We start from the raw sequence: 21,042 nt of genomic DNA on the forward strand, positions 1-21,042 counted from the left end.
AAGGGGGAGGGGTACGCTGCCTTGGGTGACTTTGTAAAGAAATGTAACACAACACAGCAGCTTGCGATGCATTGTACTACATTTTGTATTGGTAGGCGTTTCATGGGCCCAGGTGTTCCCACCCATCAACAGACGGAATCTGATGCAATCCTGGATTAACTGAAATCAGTAAATGTCAAAGGGTATGCTACCCCAACAATGGCGTAACGAGGACAAATATGACTATTTCTCCTGCCTACTTTCTCTTTGTTTGTGTGATGCATTGTGGATCATGCATAGGAAAAGGAAATTGCCTCTTAGTATTGTTTTTGTTTCTGTACAAAAATAATCCTGCCTGTAACGCAGGCATCCTTAGAGAGTGGTGCAAGGGTGCCTGCATTTGAGCTAGGCAGCCTCAAGTACGCCAGGACAGGTAGAGAGATGAATAGTGTCATATCTTAATAGATATGGCGCTGTTCAACTCTGTCCTGCTCAAGAAACTCAGCACAACTTTGCTTGCTGCCCTGCGATGCGTGAACTTTTGGTAAATATGATCCATAGTCTCTTATGATGAACCTTTTAACCAATACATCTTCATGATGACAATGTTTATACACTTCAGTATAGCACAGCAGCAGGTTGTATACATTCTTGGACTCTTATTTCATTGTAATATGCTCCATGGGGTGTTACAGCGTCAACTGGTTCTGGCTTTTCACTCAGGAGAATGTTGTAGTCAGCGGCTTGCACTTTTGCTTTTTATGCAGCGATTAGGGGCTGAAACATGCAAAATGATGGTCAGAAAGACGGACTTCGCTGACAGAGTAAACTGTGACACGGAATCACTCAGGGGCTATTTTGTAAAATAATTACAAAGGGATCTAGTTCGTTTTAAGAAGCTGTTCTTATTTGACATGCAAAACCAAAAGATAAGGTTGCCTCACTTCTTTGTGAGGGTTCACTCTTTCGTTCATATAATGTATTAACACGAGCGTTGAGAATGCCAGTCATTTGAAAATTTATACAGTGAAATGTTTCATCCCAAGCCTGTCACAAATATGCAAAGGCAGTTAATATTCTCACCCAACAAAATGTCCCAGTTCTCTTTTTCTAAAACATTGCCTCTTGTTTCCTTTTCACTCATTCATCCTCCTTACTCTTCTTTGTTTCTTACGCATTACGCTTTCTCACCCTCATAACCTTGTCTCTCATAATCCTACCAGACACTGAGTAAGGCTCCTTCAAAGAACAAACTGTATTATTAGAATTAAGCTGTAGCCTCAAAGAACAATATTTTAAAAAGGAGTTGGAAGATTAAGTACCACATTTATACTTGTTAACGCCGCATTTGCGTCATTTTTTGACGCAAAAGCGGTTCAAACTTACAAAATACAAATGTATTTTGTAAGTTTGCACTGCTTTTGCGTCAAAAAGCAGCGCAAGTGCGGCGCTAAAAAAGTATAAATATGGGCCTAAATTTGTGCTTTAAGTGGTGAACTTCAAATATAAGCATATAAGCATATTCTATACTTTTGACAATGGGCCAATATTTCCTGTGCATCTTAACGAAAGCTAGTGTTTGCATACGTCTTTGTGAACAAAAAAACTTTAAATCCAAAAATATGTTACCGCATCAGTAAAACAAATCAAATGTATGAAGGTGAATATCGAATAGTTGTAGCATGTCAAACAGGTCACACTTACGACACAAAAGTTATTCAGTAAAGTAAATACATCAAGGAACACATGCTGACTCTGAAATAAAAGTTACATTTTATGCTGCTTCTGCAGTCTAACAAAAGGAGTACTTGTGCACCATCACCAACACCCAAGGAACACTAATGGGACAATGTAGGTATCCATGAAATGTGATGGCCTAGATGGACAGCCGTTCTAAGCAATAGGAAGCCAAGGAAAAGCCCATAAAAGTCCATGAATGAAGTGGACTGACCCAAAGCCCACTCTGTGAAATATTTCTTTACATACATACTTTTTAAAACATTGCTAAAATGCAATCTCCCAGACACGAAAAGCTGTCTGTAGCGAAACCTCACAAACAGCCTGTCGGTACTACTCAAAAATGGAGTGAGACCACTTGAGAAAAATATAAATTAGTAACTTGAGTGCCATAAAGGATAGAATGCAGTCTTTAATGATTCCCCGGAATCCTTTCTTGATATGAATGACGTGGCAGCAAAAGTATCGTCATTTCTACTCATATTTCCAATCTACAATAGTTATTTGTGTGTTGTCCTTTTTTCCTAAAATAAATTAGGATGGCGAACAGAGACATGCACCCATTTAATTTCCCAGAAGGACCCAGGGCCCTACATATCTTGCAGCCAGAAATTAGGTTCAGGCTGATGGACAGGAGGGTCAGTGTTCCCTTGTTCAACCCATTGCAAAAGGCCCAGTCCCCTGGGATGTGTTCTGCTGCCCTGGAGCCTGTTCTGGTGGCTCCAGGCCAGACTTGAAGACATTCATAATGGTTGGCTCACGTCTGCTATTTTCAAGATTTGTACTGTATACTTGCATATATATATATATAGCAATAATAACATGATGGCCCAATTGCCCTACTTTCTTCTTATTCTGGAACTTTAAGCGTCTATACTTGTGTTAGGCACAGTGGAAAATGAATACAAATAATTGTAATTTTATGAAGCAGCTTCAGTGTTTCATTCATCTACCCTGTGATCGCCATTACACAATCCTGATACCCCCCGAGTCATATTGTGATTAATATTTTCCTGTCTGTCTCAGAATCGCCACGATATGCTGCTGGTGGAGCCCCTCAACCGGCTGCTGCAGGACAAGTGGGATCGATTTGTCAAGCGCATCTTTTACTTCAACTTCCTGATGTACACCGCATACTTGGTTGTATTTACCATTGCCGCATACTACAGGCCCGTGAAAGGAAAAGTATGTCTGCTTTTTTCCTATCAGCTTTGTTGCACACTTTATTGATTTCAAACTTGAGGTTAAAAGCCTGCTTCTGTTACGGGCATTGTATAGTCTTTATTCTTATTGACACGCAGAACAAGAGCAAATTTGAGATAAATGTTTATTTAAAGCTGGGAGTAAGGACAGCCCTAGCTACAACTTATATTATCTCTATTTAAAAACTATAATAGTCACTTATATCTCAAAAATGTATATTTTCTGCACTTTCTTTTTCGTCACCTTAAAGAATGTTAAAAATAGTAAGCAGGAGCTGCCTCTGTGCAGTACTGACCTGAGCAACGTTTTGGCGCATTGTGGTCATTTGTGCCCTCTGGTGGAGTACAGCCTGCGGGTTCGGTGGGTCTTCCTGTGCCCTCACCCTGAGGAGTACAGTAGTGAAAATAAAGCAATAAAAAGTTCACTGTTAAAGCAAGTCTGCTGTTTACAAAAGTGCCAGAGCCTTGAATGTGTTTATTCAAGAAATGAAAGCAGAAAAACAAACCCATCAAAGAATAAATTGCTTTTCATAACATGAAGTAGGAGACATAGGGCCTCATTACAACCCCAAGGTGTAACCGCCGTGCGCCCGCCAATGCGATCACACTCCTGCCGTTCCCATTCTAAAAATCCCCGCTGGGCCAGCGGGATGTCGGCTGCAACATGGGAGCTGGCTCCTAATAGAGCCGGCGGTGTTGCGGCCGTGCGACGGGTGCAGCTGCACCCGTCACGCTTTTCACTGTCTGCTGAGCAGACAGTGAAAAGCAGTGTGGGCCCCTGCACTGCCCATGCCAAGTGCATGGGCGGTGCAGGGGCCCCCAGACTCCCCTTCAGGGCAGCCTTTCCATGGCGGTTCCTACCACCATGGACAGGCTGGCGGGAAGGGGACTCGTAATCCCCTGGGCAGCACTGCAAGCAGCGCTGCCCTGGAGAATTAAAACCGCCGGTCCCGGCGGTGCGACCGCGGCGCTTCCACCACGGTCGTAATAGGCAAGATTACACTGCCAGCCTGTTGGTGGTGCAATCGCCAAAACAGCCCTGGCTGTCTTTGACCACCAGGGTTGTAATGAGGCCCATAATCTGATGGTTGAAGTGCAGATAAAAGCTCAGAATAACATTGAACAATGTTGATTTTGTAATTGTGAGTAATGAAGATGTTTAAGCTACACAAGTAGGGAATGGAAACAATTGATGCTATGAGATTTGTTACGACAATAAAAGTGCATTTGAATGGGCTAAATACCTATCTCCATCCACTAACTTTGGCATCAAGACTACTTAAAGTCCCTTATGAAACCCACAATGTCCAGAAATGTAATCTAGAAGGTTTCCCTTTTCAACCCTTCTCCTTAACCCAAGTTTCTTGTCTCTCTGCCTCTTGTACCAGTGATAATATTATTGCTAGCTTCTCCCAGAAAGGATCATAAAGTGTCCCCCTCTCTTCCAAACAGCCTCCCTTTCCATTAGAACACTCGAAGGGAGCTTACCTGCGCATTGCGGGAGAGATCATAACCGTGATTGGAGGGATCTATTTCTTCATCCGAGGGGTAAGTCCAGATTCGTTGCCCAGGACTACTCACAAGGTAAATAATGAGAGTGACTGCAATGCAAATTACTGTTCCTTTATTTACTTCTGATTCCTTGAAACTAATTTGAACCATTATAGCTGGGAGCAGCCAGGTTTCTAACATATTTCGATAACTATTTGATTGCATCCCCAGGCTCCTGGGGCCCAATCTTGATCATCTTCAGAAACCTTCTCCATGCAGCACACTTTGTGTAACGGAAAGACTGTCTAAAAAGAAAACTTGTGAGGACTAGCTGTTTTACTATACTTCAGACTGAGAAAAGACAAAATAAAAGGAATGCCAACAATGCAGGACTCTTAGTCTGAGCAATACATTTATTAAGGCACTTCTCAAGGTTCCTAAAGGTTGGTACAGGGAAAGCATGTAGGTCAAATGCAGCAACACAAGTACACTTCTGAAAATAATCACAGCAGTAGAATAATAATGATCATAGAAACAAACAATGAAAATACACTACTTCAACGATGTATAATATATATTTATATAAACATAGTGATTATATATTCATGCACAGCGCAAAACTTAAAATAAGAATAAAAAATGCATCACCATGGGGCTTGACAGTGACCTCATCCCTTTGCCAACTTCAAGTCGAGAACCCAGATGACTGCAGAAAGACAGAACCACCCTCAATGGGAACGGGGAAAAGGCATCCCCTTCCCAGAATGAGTTCTGTGTAACCCCAGTCTTTAAGCTCTCTTCTTAAGTACCTTAAACAAGTTGGAGAGGAGAATTCTTGAAACTCCCCCCTCCCATGCTGTAAGATGTTGTTCAAACTCTGGCCGCACCAGGTCAGTGTTGAAAAGGAGCATGGGTGCGACAGGCCAACTCTCACAGTGTTTTTCCAAGGCCAAGCTGTTCCCTGCCTTACCATAAGCATACTCAGCCTGGTACATGTTATCATCAATGCTCTTCACTCCTCCATGTTACGTACACATCCTTCAGTGAGAAAGAGTGAAATCATGTTGTACAAGCTGTGTGTGGAAAAATACCTGACCGTGTGTGAAGGTAAGCTAAACACAAACTGGAGTCAGTGGTCAAGATGGAGCTGGTGGTTAAATACAAACAGCATTACACAAGTATGAAAGCAAGCACAGCATAGCCCATGTTTGAATGTATCTGATAGAGGGGAAATTCTAATTTGTACCATGAGAAAATTACAAAGTGGTGGACAACAAGAACACATTTTTAACTTCCTCTGCTATACACACAAATACATGCAGCAACATTACATATACACCCCCACACCCCCTGGAAGAGCGCAAGGACAAAATTAAATGATTGTAACAATTGTAATCATGAAAAATCTGATAGTGAAAGTTCAAAATTCTTTATATACAAATATGTACACCAACTACACAAGTCTGAATAGTGTACCAATCATTGTCCGTGGACCAGTGGTCCCAAAATGAATGGACGAAGCCCACACAAGATACCTGACTCGAAATGGAGAAAACCCTGCAGGGGCATCAGATCAAAAATAAACAGGCACCTCAGGGGGAAGGGAAGGGGGGGCAAAGGGGGGTCACCTCAGCCGGATGAACGCACGACGCCACTGCTGCACGAGGGGGCTCCATGCCCATTGCTGTATCCTGGGGAGTGCAAAGCCACAGTCTCTCAAGTCTTTCTAGTGGGTGGTTTGCCCACTGCTTTATCCTGGGGAGTGCAAAGCCACAGTCCCTCAAGTCCACAGTTTCTCAAGTCTTTCCAGTGGGTGGTTTGCCCACTGCTTTATCCTGGGGAGTACAAAGCCACAGTCTCCCAAGTCTTTCCAGTGGGTGGTTTGTCCATGCTTTATCCTGGGGAGTGCAAAGCCACAGTCTCTCAAGTCTTTCCAGTGGGTGGTTTGACCACTGCTTCATCCTGGGGAGTGCAAAGCCACAGTCTCTCGAGTCTTTCCAGTGGGTGGTTTGCCCACTGCTTTATCCTGGGGAGTGCAAAGCCACAGTCTCTCAAGTCTTTCCAGTGGGTGGTTTGCCCACTGCTTTATCCTGGGGAGTGCAAAGCCACTGTCTCTCAAGTGGATAACAGTCTCCACTGGTTCTGGAGGGAGCATTGTGCCCAGAGTGCTTCATCCTGCCAAGGACTGAGGTAGTGGATGCCTTTCTCCACTGGTTCTGGAGGGGGCATTGTGCCCAGAGTTCTTCATCCTGCCAAGGACTGAGGTAGTGGATGCCTTTCTCCACTGGTTCTGGAGTGGGCATTGTGCCCAGAGTGCTTCATCCTGCCAAGGACTGAGGTAGTGGATGCCTTTCTCCACTGGTTCTGGAGGGGTCATTGTACCCAGAGTGATTCATTCTGCCAAGGACTGAATTAGTGGATGTGATTCTCCACTGGTTCTGGAGGGGGCATTGTGCCCATAGTCCTTCATCCTGCCAAGGACTGAGGTAGAGGATGCCTTTCTCCACTGGTTCTGGAGGGGGCATTGTGCACAGAGTGCTTCATCCTGCCAAGGACTGAGGTAGTGGATGTGATTCTCTACTGGTTCTGGAGGGGGCCTTGTGCCCAGAGTCTTTCATCCTGCCAAGGTCTGAGGTAGTGGATGCCTTTCTCCACTGGTTCTGGAGGGGGCATTGTGCCCAGAGTTCTCCACATGCAGTGTGGCTGGTCCCATTCCCTCACCTGGGTGTATGTGCCACGAGATTGCCTAGGAACAGGTTGCATGATACGCCATGGAGGCAGAGACATACCCCACACTGCTGCGGCTTCACCTTCCACCTGCAGGTGCAAACATTGATGGAAGTCATGCCTAATGGAAGCTAGGCACGGTCCAGGAAGTCTCCTCCAGCCTCAGACGACTGATCACTGGGGATGGTAGCCATGTCAGCAGTGGTGCCACTGTCCGAGCACGTCGCGGGGCTGGTGGCGGTGCTTGCGGCGTGTCTGTGGTGCTGGCAGTGGTGCATGTGTCAGCACCTGTTGAGGGACACAGCAGGACGTCTCCTGCAGACTTGGATGGCTGCCCACTGGGGAAGATGCTGGGGACTGTTGCTGAGGCTGCAGACGTGCCGCTGGCGGTGCAGGGGGCTGTGCAGTTTGCGGGGCAGGTTGCGGTGTTCACCGCTGTACAGGTTGGTGTAGTCGTGGACAGAAGGGGTGACACTAGTCCCTCATTCGGTGCCACCGTGCCCTGTCCTGTCCTGCTCTTCTGCTTTTGTCCCTTCCCCACCTTTGATGGTGCCGCAGGTGTCTTGCCACTGCCCCCTTTTGTTTTGGCGGAGCCCTTGGTGGCTGGTAGGTGCAGCTTCTCCCTTCGGGATGTGGGCACCTTTTTCACCTTGGCAGGTGGCGGAATGTCTTTGCCCTCGCTACGTGGCACACTGGCAGCCCTGATGGGTGGCGCACTCGATGACCCCGCAGTTGCAGGCACCACGGTGCCTGGGGATTTGGTGGCTGAGGTGCTGGGCTGGGACCTGGAAAGCCTGGCCCTAGGGTAAGGGGGGGGGCTGAAGGGAAGAGGTCAAAGTTTGCCAGGAAAAGATTTTTAGACACACTGGGACGAGAAGATGGAGGGGGTTTGGGAGTGGAGGAAGAGGTAGTGGTTGTAGGAGGTATACATTTGCTGAATTTGGGTGAAGGTGCATGGGCCGGAGGCTGTTGTGAGGTAGATGGCTGTTGGGTGGGTGTGTGCCTGCATTTGTGTACTTTGGGAGGAGGACAGGGAGAGGACACTGGGGATGTGTGCATGGTAATGGGGGTGGTGATAGCACATGAGTGGTGTGTGGTGATGGGTGTGCTGGTGATGGAGGTAGTGGGTGAGGATGTAGTGCATGCAGGTGTGGGTGGAGACGAGACAGGGAGGGAGGAGGAGGACGTGGAGGAGGGGGACACAGTGGAGGCAGTGGATGTAGCTGTGTCTGCATGGGTATGGTGCTTGTGTGAGTGCTTGTGGGATGTGTGGTGCTTATGTTTGCCATGTCCACACTTGTGTGTTGATGAGTGTGCATGTTGGTCTGATGGTGTGCTTGGGATGGGCTGAGGTACAGGGGATTGGGTCGGGGTGGAGGAAGTTGGAGGAGGGTGACTGGACACAGGGACAATGGCTGCCATCATTGCTGAGGCCAGAGCCTGAAATGCTCTCTGTTGGGCCGCCTGCCCAGAATGAATGCCCTCCAGGTATGCATTTATTTGTTGCAAATGCTTCTCAACTCCCTGGATGGCATTCAAAATGGTAGATTACCCAACAGTGGGGGATCTCAGGAGGTCAATAGCCTCCTCACTGAGGGCAGCAGGGCTGACTGGGGCAGGGGCTGAGGTGCCTGGGACGAAGGAGATGCCCACCCTCCTGGGTGAGCGGGCACGGGACACACGCTGAGGGGCTGCTGGGAGGGCGGTGCTGGTGGGGGGGGGGTGGCTGTACCTGTTGATGAGGTGCCCGCCACCGCAAGGGAGCTCCCATCAGAGGAGGAGTCGCTGTCACTGGTGTATGCTACTGTCCCCGTCGTGGAGCTCCCCTCGCCCTCCGCCCCACTGGTGGCTTCAGACTCCGTTGCTTCACCCTCCAGGGCCAAGTGGGTTGCAGCTCCCTCCTGCTCCAGTGCCACTGATCCTCTGACAGATGATGCTATTGCACACAAGAACAGGGAGACAAAACAAAAAGGTGGGGAGACAGAAGAAAAACATGTTCAGTGAATGCAACACCACTACAGCTGATGGACACAACACACAGGGAGCAGCCCTCTGCACTAAGCCATGCACTAACAGTTCCTAGCAAATTCACATGCCCATGGGGTACGAGGCCTAAGCCCAATTGCTGCTCACCTGGAAGTCACAGGATCCTGACTAGGTGTAGATGGCTATTACCAGTAGTGGGGATGGGGTGCCACAGAGCCTGCCTAACAAGGGACCTTGCCTACCAAGTTCGCCCTGGCCTAGGGGAACCCACAGCCCACCTCCCCCACCCAGACACCTCGTAATGTGCGCAGTCAGCTGAATGAGTGTACTCACCCGCTTGTGGCTGCTGTGATGTCCTCAAGCGCCCATCCAACTCCGGATAGGCCACCGCCAGGATCCGGTACATCAGGGGGATCATGGTGCGACCGGCACCCCTTACATGTTAGGAGGCCATCCCCAGCTGGGCCTCCGCTGTGTTCTTGCTCCAGCGGCGCAGGTCCTCCCATCTTTTACGGCAGTGGGTGCTCCGTCTATGGTAGACCCCCAGGGTCCGGATGTCCTTTGCGATGGCACGCCAAATACCTGGTGGGCGCTGACCTAGAGGAAAGGTACAGGAGGAAAGAAAATTATTCACCCGTCCGGACCGTCATACTCATTGCCTACCAGTTCTCACCCATACCCTGAAGCACATACACTCACCATCCTCACATGCAGGCCTCAGCCCCCCCCATGTATCTTCCATCCACACCACTCAAAACAGGCATTGCCCACGCAGCATGCTCACAGTGTACTCACCTTTTTGTCTGGAGGACAGTACAATTGCATGTACTGGGAGAGGACCCCATCTACCAGTTTCTCCAACTTCTCTGAAGTGAAGGCAGGGGCCCTTTCCCCAGACACTGTAGCCATTGTCGCTTTCAGGCACAGGTCACAGCAAGACTTGAGGTGTAGGTCCTCTCCTGTTGAAGGTGAGGTATCAAGTGAGGGAACACACAAAAGCTCATGCGAAAAACTTCAGCGAATCCAGAACTCAGCAGCACGACTCATCCTCGACCTCCCCCAACATGAACACATCTCACCACACCTCAAATCCCTCCACTGGCTCCCCATAGACAAAAGGATCACCTTTAAGATCCTCATCCACGCACATAAATCGCTCCATAAAACCGTCCCAACCTACCTTAACGAAAGAGTGACCTTCCACACTCCCACACGCCACCTCCGCTCCGCCGACCTCTCACTCGCCACTGTCCCGCGCATCAAACACACTACCACCGGAGGAAGATCTTTCTCCTACCTAGCCCCCAAGGCCTGGAACTCCCTCTCCACCCACCTCTGCAAGACCCAAGACCTCCTGCTCTTCAGGAAGAACCTTAAGACCTGGCTTTTCGAACAGTGATCTCCCCTCCCCTCCCGACCCCACCTCCTGCCCCCTCTCCTTCTCCCACCTCCAGCGCCTTGAGACCCTCACGGGTAAGTAGCACGCTCTATAAGTCTCTTTGATTGATTGATTGATTGAACAGATAGAAAATGGCGGTCACGTCCACGGAGGTGACGGTACGTACATCGTCATTTCCTCCTGGGACCCATAGGGCCCAATGTTAACCACTGCTGAATTGCGCTGCGGTCTTCGACCGCCCACCGCGACAGTGTACAACGCCAGCGCAGTTACCTCATTTCCCCTTGTCCCACCTTACAGGTCAGGCAACCGCCATTTCAGTGGGCCACATGGGATGGATAAAAACTGCGTCACACCTATCTAGGCCGGGGAAACAGACAGATACCGGCACATTACGAATTACCAACGTTTCAGCAAATAACACATTGTGATACCTCAGTTTTGGATGACCCTATGCTCGCTGTTCTCCTCCATAGGGCACGTCTGCTGGGGCAGGTGATGAGATGGCGGCATCCTCCGGTATACAGACCCCTGGTGGACCTGTCGACAATGGAAGAGAGACACATCATAATCACATACAGACTTGATCGTGCAACAATCCTGGAACTGTGTGCCCAGTTGGAGCCAGACCTGATTTCAGCTATCCGCCATCCCACAGGAATACCCCATCTAGTGCAGGTTCTGCCTGTACTCCATTTCCTGGCCAGTGGGTCTTTTCAAACAACAATTGCCATGGCATCAGGGATGTCCCAGCCCAGCCAATGTTCTCTAAAGTGTTGTCCAGAGTGTTATCTGCCCTGCTGAAACACATGCGCAGCTACATCGTTTTCCCTCAGGTGGAGGATTCGCCCACAGTGAAAGGTGACTTCTATGCCCTGGGACATATCCCCAACATCATTGGTGCTATTGATGGTACACATGTGGCATTTGTACCCCCGCAGGAATGAACAGGTGTACAGAAACCGGAAAAGCTACCATTCGATGAATGTGCAGACGGTGTGTCTGGCAGACCAGTACATCTCCCATGTGAATTCCAAGTATCCTGGCTCAGTGCATGACGCTTACATTTTGAGGAATAGCAGCATCCCTTATGTGATGAGGCAATTCCTGAGGCACTGTGGTGGTCATTCTAACCCTGGCGGTAAAAACAGCCAGGGCGAATGACCGCGGTAGCACCGCCAACAGGCTGGCGGTGCACCGCTGGGCATTCTGACCGCGGCGGTTCAGCCGCGGCCAGAAACGGAAAGTCGGCGGTGTACCGCTGACTTTCCGCTGCCCTTGAGAATCCTCCATGGCGGCGGAGCGCGCTCCGCCGACATGGGGATTCTGACACCCCCTACCGCCATCCTGTTCCTGGCGGGTCTCCCGCCAGGAACAGGATGGCGGTAGGGGGTGCCGTGGGGCCCCCATAAGAGGGCCCCACTATGTATTTCAGTGTCTGCTATGCAGACACTGAAATACGCAACGGGTGCCACTGCACCCGTCGCACCTTCCCACTCCGCCGGCTCCATTCGGAGCCGGCGTCCTCGTGGGAAGGCTGTTTCACACTGGGCTGGCGGGTGGCCTTTTGGCGGTCGCCCGCCAGCCCAGTGGGAAACCCAGAATGACCGCCGCTGTCTTTCGACCGCGGTACGGTCTTCTGGCGGTTCCCGCTTGGTGGGTGGCTCCCGCCGCCCGCCAACATCAGAATCAGGCCCTGTGTGTGGCTAATAGGTGAGGCCAAGGTCCCAACACAGTTGACATAGGTGCCTGGGTATGGGGTTGTCCCTAACGGTTAGTGTGTGTCTAGCAGTTGTCCTTCGACATTTGCAGGTGACTCTGGTTACCCCAACCTGTCATGGCTACTGATCCCAGTGAGGAATCCCAGGACAAGGGCAGAGGAACGCTACAGTGAGGCACATGGGTGAACTAGGAGGATTATAGAACGCACCTTCGGCCTACTGAAGGCCAGATTCCGGTGCCTCCATCTGACAGGTGGCTCCCAGTAGTACTCACCGAAGAAGGTGTGCCAGATAATCGTGGCCTGCTGTATGCTGCACAGCCTGGCTTTGCGACACCAGGTGCCTTTTCTGCAGGAGGATGGGCCAGATGGTCGTCTTGTGGCAGCTGTGTAGCCTTTGGACAGTGAAGAAGAGGAGGCAGAAGAAGAAGATGTCGACAACCGAAACAACATCATCATGCAATACTTCCAGTGAGACATAGGTAAGAAGATGTAACTGCTCATACGTTTGTTGGAGCTAGCATAAGTCTGTCATTTTCACTCATTGTATGGACCCTGACTTGTTACTTTGCCTTTCCATTTCACAGATCTGGGTCCCAATTTGTGCCCTCTGCTATGTTTACTGCTGGCCGACAGCTGTGTTACATTGGTATGTGAACAAGTACATTGACATTGCTATATTCCAGAGATTTTGCAATTACACATTTGTGAAAGCACAGACTGACTCCAGATTGTTTTGTGATTCAAGTGTGTTTATTTCTGTGCAAATAAGTGGAGGGGGTTGTAAAATGGGCTGGGGTGATGGTGGAGAAATGTCCATGGCAGAGTCCAGTCTATTTGTTTCACAGGTGCATTTTACCGTGGGGCATAGGAAGTGGAGCAATGGCAGTTTAAGGTGGACAGGGTGTCAAAGTGGGACAGAAGGGTGACATTCAGTGTTTTCTTATTTCCTGGCGGGGGTCTTGACAATGTTCTCTGTCTTGTTCCTGGATCCCAGGGACTGTTTGCGGGGTGGTTCTCCATCTGCAGTGGGTGGGGTGCTGGTGGCCTGTTGTTCCTGTGGCGGTGCCTCCTGTCCACTAGCGCCGGAGAAGGTGGGGGGCTGTTCATCGTCTAGGCGAGTGTCAGGGGCCCGTTGGTGTGCCACTGTGTCCCTCCTGGTGTTGAGAAGGTCTGCCAGCACCCCTGCAATGTTGACCAAGGTTGTGTTGATGGACTTCAAGTCCTCCCTGATCCCCAGGTAGTGTTCCTCCTGCAGCCGCTGGGTCTCCTGAAACTTGGCCAGTACCATGCCTATGGTCTCCTGGGAATGGTGGTAAGCTCCCATGATGTTGGAGAGTGCCTCGTGGAGAGTGGGTTCCCTCAGGCCTGTCCTCCCCCTGTCACACAGCAGTCCTCCCAGCTTCCCTGATGTCCTGTGCGTCTGTCCCCTGAACCGTGTGCCCACTGCCCCCAGGTCCCTGATCGTCCTGTGTTAGTGGGGTTGCCTGGGTTCCCTGTAGTGGTGGATGCACTGCTGATTGATGTGTCTTGGGGACAGAGGGATGGGCCAGCTGAGTGGGTCCTGTGGCAGTTTTTCCTGAGGGGGGAGGTTCCGTGGTGGTTTGTGACTGTGTCAGGGGAACCAACTGTCACGAGGTCCCTGATGGGCCGGGCTGGTCATCTTGATCCAGGCGTGCGGAGCTGCTGTCGTCACTGTGGGCCTCTTCTGTGGGGGGACTGGATATGTCTGGCACCTCCTGTCCGGTGGCGTTGGGTAGGGGTCCTGTTGGGGTGTAAATGCATAGTTATTGCATCTGTGTATGCAATCTTTTGCAATGGGTGAGTTACTCTCTACTCCTGTGCTTGCATTATTGCAGTGGCCCTTGTGTGATTGGTGATTTTGGGGCATGTGTGAGTCTCTCTACTAGACATGCTTTGGTGATAGGTGTCCATGCATTGGTGTTACATGCAGGGCTTGATTTCGGGATGTGTCGGTTGTGTTAGTGGGGTATCTGTGGGTTGTTGGGGTGATGGGTGTGAGGGTGAGGGTGTGAGTATGTAATGGCATGCAGGTGGGGGGGATAAAGTAGTAAAGATTTTCCTTACCAGAGTCCAGTCCTCCTGCTACTCCTGCGAGGCCCTCAGGATGCATGATCGCCAAGACTTGCTCCTCCCATGTTGTTAGTTGTGGGGGAGGAGGTGGGGGACCACCACCAGTCCTCTGTACAGCAATCTGGTGTCTGCATACCACGGAACGTACCTTCCCCCGTAGGTCCTTCCACCTCTCCTGATGTCATCCCGTGTTCTTGGATGCTGTCCCACTGCGTTAACCCTGTCGACAATTCTGGGCCATAGCTCCATCGTCCTTGCAGTGGATGTCTGCTGCACCTGTGATCCGAATAGCTGTGGCTCTACCCGGACGATTTCCTCCACCATGACCCTGAGCTCCTCCTCAGAGCACCTGGGGTGTCTTTGAGGTGCCATGATTTGGTGTGGGTGATGTGTGAGGTGGTGTCTGTTGTGATGGGGAGAGGATGTGTTGATTGAGGTGCATGGATGTTGTATGAGAGATGGTGTTGTGTGTCTGTGGATGCTGGTGTTGTGTTAGGTAGTCTCTCTCTCTGGCCTTCTTTTAGAATTTTGGTAGTAAGGGTTTGTGTGTGTATTTCGAATTGTCCAATGTGGTTATGTTTTGTAAATGTGTGTGTATTTTGAGCGTGGCGGTGTGTACCGCCAATGGTTTACCGTGGTTTAAAGACCGCCGCGTTGATTCGTGGGTCGTGATACTGTAGGCATAGTCCTGTTGGCGTGACGGGGTAGGTTTTGGTATCGCCAGTTTGTCACTGACCTTTGGTGTGGCGGACTTGTGTGGTCGTCTGTATTGTGGCGGATTCCAAGCTGTGAGTCGTAATACCTGTAGCGGAATTCCACTGCCGCAACTGTATGTTGGCGGTCTTCTGCACGACGGAAAGCGGGATTTACTGCCAGGGTTGTAATAAGGGCCATAGTAATGTGTTTTATATGTCCTGACAGTGAAATATTGCTAAATTCGTTTTTTACTGTTGCAAAGCCTGTCCCTCTCATATGTTAATATTGGGGCTACCTTTAAATCTGATTAAAGTGTAGATTCCCCTTGGGAGCGAATGGACATGTCGCGTTTGGGGTCTCTGAGCTCACAATTTAAAAATACATCTTTTAGTAAAGTTGATTTTAAGATTGTGTGTTTGAAAATGCCACTTTTAGAAAGTGAGCATTTTCTTGCTTATACCGTTTCCGTGACTCTGCCTGTTTGTGGATTACCTGTCTGGGTCAGTTTGACAGTTGGGCTGGTTGCACACACTAGACAGTGACACAAAGGGAGCTGGGGTGTAGTCTGCATTTCCTGATGAACCATCTGTGCCAGGAGGGAGGAGAGGAGTGGTCACTTACACTTGAAAGGGCTGTGCCTGTCCTCACACAATGCAGTCTCCGACCCCCTGGTGAGTGTCTGGGGCCTGGCCTGGGCAAGGCAGGATTTCCCATTCAAAAGAGACTTTACTTTGAAGTAGGCCTACTTTAAAGGAGAAATTGGGTATAAGAAGGGCACCCAAAACCACAGACTTTAGAACACTTCTGGCAAGAAAGAGGAACCTCTGCCTGCAGAAGAGCTGAGGAAGAAGATCTGCCCTGCCTCTGACTGTGCTTTGTGGAGCTATCCTGCAGTTGCTGCTTCTGCCAGAGTAAGAGGGCAAAGACTGGACTTTGTGTGCCTTCCATCTTGTGAAGAAATCTCCAAGGATTTGATTTAGAGCTTGCCTCCTGTTGTTTGAAGTCTCAGGGACAGCAAATACTTCTATCTGCCAGCACCTGGAGTCTCTGGAGAGACTCCTGCTCTGACAAGTGGTGCCCTATCCAGTCCCTGGGCCCTTGAAAGGAAAGCTGGTGGAAATTCAAGGAAATCAACTTTGGACGACTTCGGACCGCCGCCGCTGCTGAATCCGGTGACACCGCCTGCAACCGACTCCGTGATCTTCGCTGGAACGCAATGACCTTCGCAGGCCCGATGCCGCTGCAACCCCGCTGAAGTCTGCAACTCCGTGGAAGTGGCCGCACCACCTCGTGACCAATGCCACTCGAAGTGCGCGGATTCAACATTTCGCACAGACTCCGCGATCCCCGACTTGGCGCATCAGCTTGTTTTCACTCTTCACCAAAGGTACTGTACTTGGGGGTCTATGCAACTCTGTGTCCGGCGCGCTGGTGTCAGAATGTTGGGAATGGCTCTGTCACGACGCCGTGTTAACACCTCATCGAAGCATTTTGCATTTCTAAGCGCTATTTTTGAGTTTAATCTTTAAAAATTCATAACTTGACTTGTGTATGTTGGATTTTTGTCGTTTTGGTCTTGTTTTGTTTAGATAAATATTTCCTAGTTTTGTAAACTGGTTTTGTGTCATTTTGGAGTGTTTTCATTAAGTTACTGTGTGTGTTGGTACAAATACCTTACACCTAGCACTCTGAAGTCAAGCCTACTGTTCTGCCAAGCTACCAAGGGGGTAAGCAGGGGTTGTCTGAGGGTGATTCTCTTTTACCCTGACTAGAGTGAGGATCCTTGCTTGAACAGGGGGTAACCTGACTATCAACCAAGGACCCCATTTATAACAAGCATCCAGTCAGTTTGTGGCTAGATAGTATCAGGCACCTTGCAGGCTTTCTGTGTCACATCTGCCGGGTACATAACAGTTCATCCTGCTAGCATCAGATCCTCCAAATGCAGTGAGTGTTTTAATTCTATCTCATGCACCTTTCTCCAAGTGTTTCATCAATCCCTAATGCTAATGCTTATCCTAGCTCTACCAATAAACCTCATGCTTACTCTAACCCAATCCTAACTTCACTTTTAATACTAATGCAAATATTACAACTGTTTCCCACACCCGAATTTCAATCCTTGACCCGTTTATGTCTACCAGAATGTCATTGACTGTGTGTCCATTTTTTTAAATTCAACCTGTCTTAAATATACAAACAGAAGGACAATGTTTCATTGACATTTTGGATCAAACTAAAAAACAGCCATTGGAACTGGGAACAGTCATTAAGTATGGTGTTTTGTTTACTCTAAGTTTCTGCAGGGGAAAATGTGCCTAAGTCTGGTGATAGGTCCCTGACCCAAGCTCACTGGCCAGTCATGGAGCTGGCAATATGGGTAGAGATGAGCCTAACTGCGGGGACTGCCAATTCTTTTGCACTGGGACCTCAGCCTGATCATTCACATCAACTGCACAAGCCTTAGCTGTGGAGCGGCACATCATGTGTTCTGTGCATTTTCAAGTTTGCTGGACAGTATTAGTGATATCTATTACTTTATCAGAGACAAAACTTTCTCTACAGAGATTGAGGGATCTTCTGCTGCAGCACTGAGAAGGTTATTAGAAGCAGCCAGCCTGACTCAGACAAACCACCCATCATCTTTCCTTTCATACTGAGCACCACATGACTTGTAATAATTGAGTACAGGTGGGGCAGCACTTACTGCAAATAGGTGCCATTTTACTGCCTCCAATTGCACGACCAGTGTGGCAAAGCTGGATTCCCCAGTCCCTGTGCAGCTCTAATTGTCACAAGAAAAATATTTTTTCAGCAATGTCCTTACCTTCACACATATGCATTTTGCACATCCAGGATCACATAACAAATGATCGCTGAAGCCTTTGTTGACCACCACACCTATAAACAAAGAATGGACTGGGGAGAAGCTGACATCACATCTGCACAGGAAGGTGGTATTTTTCAGCAAGTGGAGGTATATTCCAGCAAGACTGCTAGATGGCCCAATCTAGTACCAGACCCTACTTTCATCTGCACTGTGAGACCTTAACTCAAAAGAACTCAATAGGCACCCTTTGCATCAACAAGGACCTCAATTCCATATGAAAGATGAGTGCAGCATACTTTCATTGAAGTCAAACAAACTATAGCTGTAATTAAAAAAATTAATCCCTCATCAGCAAAGTAGTGGTTTCATTGAAGGTAGATGGAGCCTACACAGGAAGCTGGCAGCATGAAAGACTTGGAGCTCCAAAAGTCAAGGAAAGCCTGAGTAGTTCGAGAACACACATCAGCATTATGCTACAAAGTTATCATGCTGCATTTGAGTAATCAGGTGCTCCTTTACACTATATCCATAGACGATGTTTTCAGTAAGAAAGTGCCCAGTCTTGTCATTAGGCAATACCCTGTTATGTATTATTCTATTTTGTTGGTGCAGTACCTCAAGACAGTGTTAATGAAATGCCTCCTGGAAATACGGATTAAAGATTTTAAGTAGTCTGGTGATATTGTAAGTATCAGCAAGCAATTAATATTATAGAGGGATGATGTAAATCTGGTAAACCTCTGAGAATCAGTGAAGGATACTGCAAAAATGAACACAGACTAAAATTTCTTTATTGTTTATGGAAATCCAAATATGCATTAAGGTTAATGAAAAGCTTTACAAATATCAATATACACTGGCTATGATTGAGCAATAGTTAAAACATAGATATATGCTTAGGATTAGTAGGCGATGTTGCAAATCTGAAAATGCACTAGTGGTTAATGAGTGATAATGATAATTTGCATTCATGCATGCAGCCAGGAATTTTGAAGTTATGATGAAAATGTGACTGTTACTCAAGTTTTAAAGTGCATAGCTGAGCGAATAGTCAAGAATTATAAGTGACAGTGTAAATCTGAAAATGCACCAACAATCCAAGTTTGGGGTGACTGGGGCAGATAGAGTTTTGTACAATGTATCACCTCACTCTATGGACTATTTAAACATAACCAAAAACTGTGTTGCCAGTGTAGTGACTGCTGTCCATCCCACCAGTCTTCTCTGATTGCGTATGTAGTGGGCAGGACATGTTGCTTCCTCAGCATTCTGAGTGCGGGGAGGTTTCAAGCACCAGCATCCCTCACGAGATGCTGGCAACATCTCCAACAAAATAGAACTTTTCTTCCCACAGTTCCTTGGTAAAAACTTCTGGGAAAGTATAGCTTCCCAATCCAAGATAATTGCCATTTTCTCGTCTTCTTATTAAAACATTCTGAAGGCAAGATGGAAGGCTTTCGACCTTGACTTAATTTCCTATTTTTTGCCTATAAAAGGGGAAAGAGCCTACTACTCCTTGCATCACAACTCTGTGAGCCATTTACCTGCTTCTTGGAGTTCCCTGGTCTTATTCCATCCTGCCTCCTGATTATTCTTCGCCTCTTCCTCCAGGTTCCTGCCTTGCTTCATAGCTCCTGTGGCCTTATCCTGTTGGCTGAGGATTGTACTGGTTTCTCACCCCCTTGTGCTGCCAAGTTGGTCCTCAAGTCCAGTCGGCTGGCTTTGGAGCCTCCCCACCATCTCAGAGGTTTTTTGACTTAGGACTTTTGCTTCCATGGGGTTCCTACTAGGGGCACCTTCTGCTTGACGCTACCTAATGTCGGAGGTAACATGGCTGCTGGAAGGGATCCCCCTAGAAACTTAGTACTCCAGACTCTGTATTAAGCAACTCTTGAGGTTTTTATAATTAACTACTTCAGTAGGTTATTGACATGAAATAAGACAAAATGCACTTTCTTATTTTAAAATTTCAAAGTCAAAGATGCTGCTTTTATACCAGGCTAAAATACCAACAGATGACGTATGGCTTTGTAATGTCATTTCTGTAGTTAAAAAAATTAGTATGTTTGAGTTGAGTAATTCATGGAGGCACTGTAACAATAACACACATGAAAGTGCATTTATTAATCCAATAATTTAAATAATTAAGTCATGTGTTTACTATCTACTCTTCTAGCTGTAATTTCCTTCTAATTAGAAGTACACGATTTTGTATATCCTGCAGTATTTATATGAAATGCCACATTAATGCTACTATGTGAGTTTAAATTATTAGCTTGAATCTGAAAAAAATGATTTAGCTTAAAGATCTATGCTAACCATTGTAATACTTTAAACAATGTATCTGACTAAATTTATATAATATAAATTCACATAAGAAAGAAATAGGGTATGTCAAAGATTCCACTAATATTGTGAGCTACGTTTTAGGCATGTAAAAGATCTATAAGATATATCGCATTTCTTAATTATCAACCTTCAAAACTTCATCAGAACCTTTAATTCGATTTGTTCTCTCTCATAGCGCCCCATGAATTGTTTGACAAACCAGGGAATGCATTTAGAGCCCATAGCTGTCCCTCTAATATGTTTGTACTACACAATTTTGACATAACATATTGTTGTTTTAATGTAAAAGGAAGGTAATATAGAAGAAGCATTGTAGTATAGAATATGATAAGAAATGGACAGATTTCATGTTCCTTAAGAGTTTAATAGCTTTCAATAAACCATCATGCTTAATGAAACTGCATACATATATTTCATCATACACATTCATAAAAAAAAAAACTGCTTCTCAGGGTGTAATATGAAATTCTTAACAAAAAAGTAAGTCATAATATTTTTAATGTAGGATGTTAAGGTGGTTACAAAAAGCATTCAAAACATACTTACATATGCACATACAAGTTTCATAATGGCACCATTAATCTCAATTATAGTTGTGGGTGTTGTACGAACACTCTTATGCAACTTTCAGAGAAACCTAATAAGAGGTATTGTAAAGCAATCTATTTCCAAGTACCAAAATTTTGCATCACTTTTAGACCGTGCATACTTTCACATTCCTCTGTTTAGATAAATTGCCACATGTTCCTACAGGTGTAATTTCACCTATGCCATTCAATATATATTTCTATATTATCTATTTTGTCTTGTATAGTATGCAAGATGAGGCAAC

The 21,042-nt window shown here is 47.4% G+C and overlaps 1 protein-coding gene across 1 annotated transcript in view; it reads left to right on the top strand.

Moving 5' to 3' along the window:
- The window catches only part of LOC138283491 (transient receptor potential cation channel subfamily V member 1-like), a 366,031-nt gene that overhangs the window by 132,301 nt on the left and 212,688 nt on the right, over positions 1-21,042 (top strand). Inside the window, exons 7-8 of the mRNA XM_069221435.1 lie at positions 2,743-2,901; positions 4,371-4,466. Coding sequence (XP_069077536.1) covers positions 2,743-2,901; positions 4,371-4,466 — 255 coding nt within the window. The remainder of the gene's footprint in view (positions 1-2,742; positions 2,902-4,370; positions 4,467-21,042) is intronic.

Source organism: Pleurodeles waltl, chromosome 3_1 (assembly GCF_031143425.1).
Source record: "Pleurodeles waltl isolate 20211129_DDA chromosome 3_1, aPleWal1.hap1.20221129, whole genome shotgun sequence".
NCBI lineage: Eukaryota > Metazoa > Chordata > Amphibia > Caudata > Salamandridae > Pleurodeles > Pleurodeles waltl.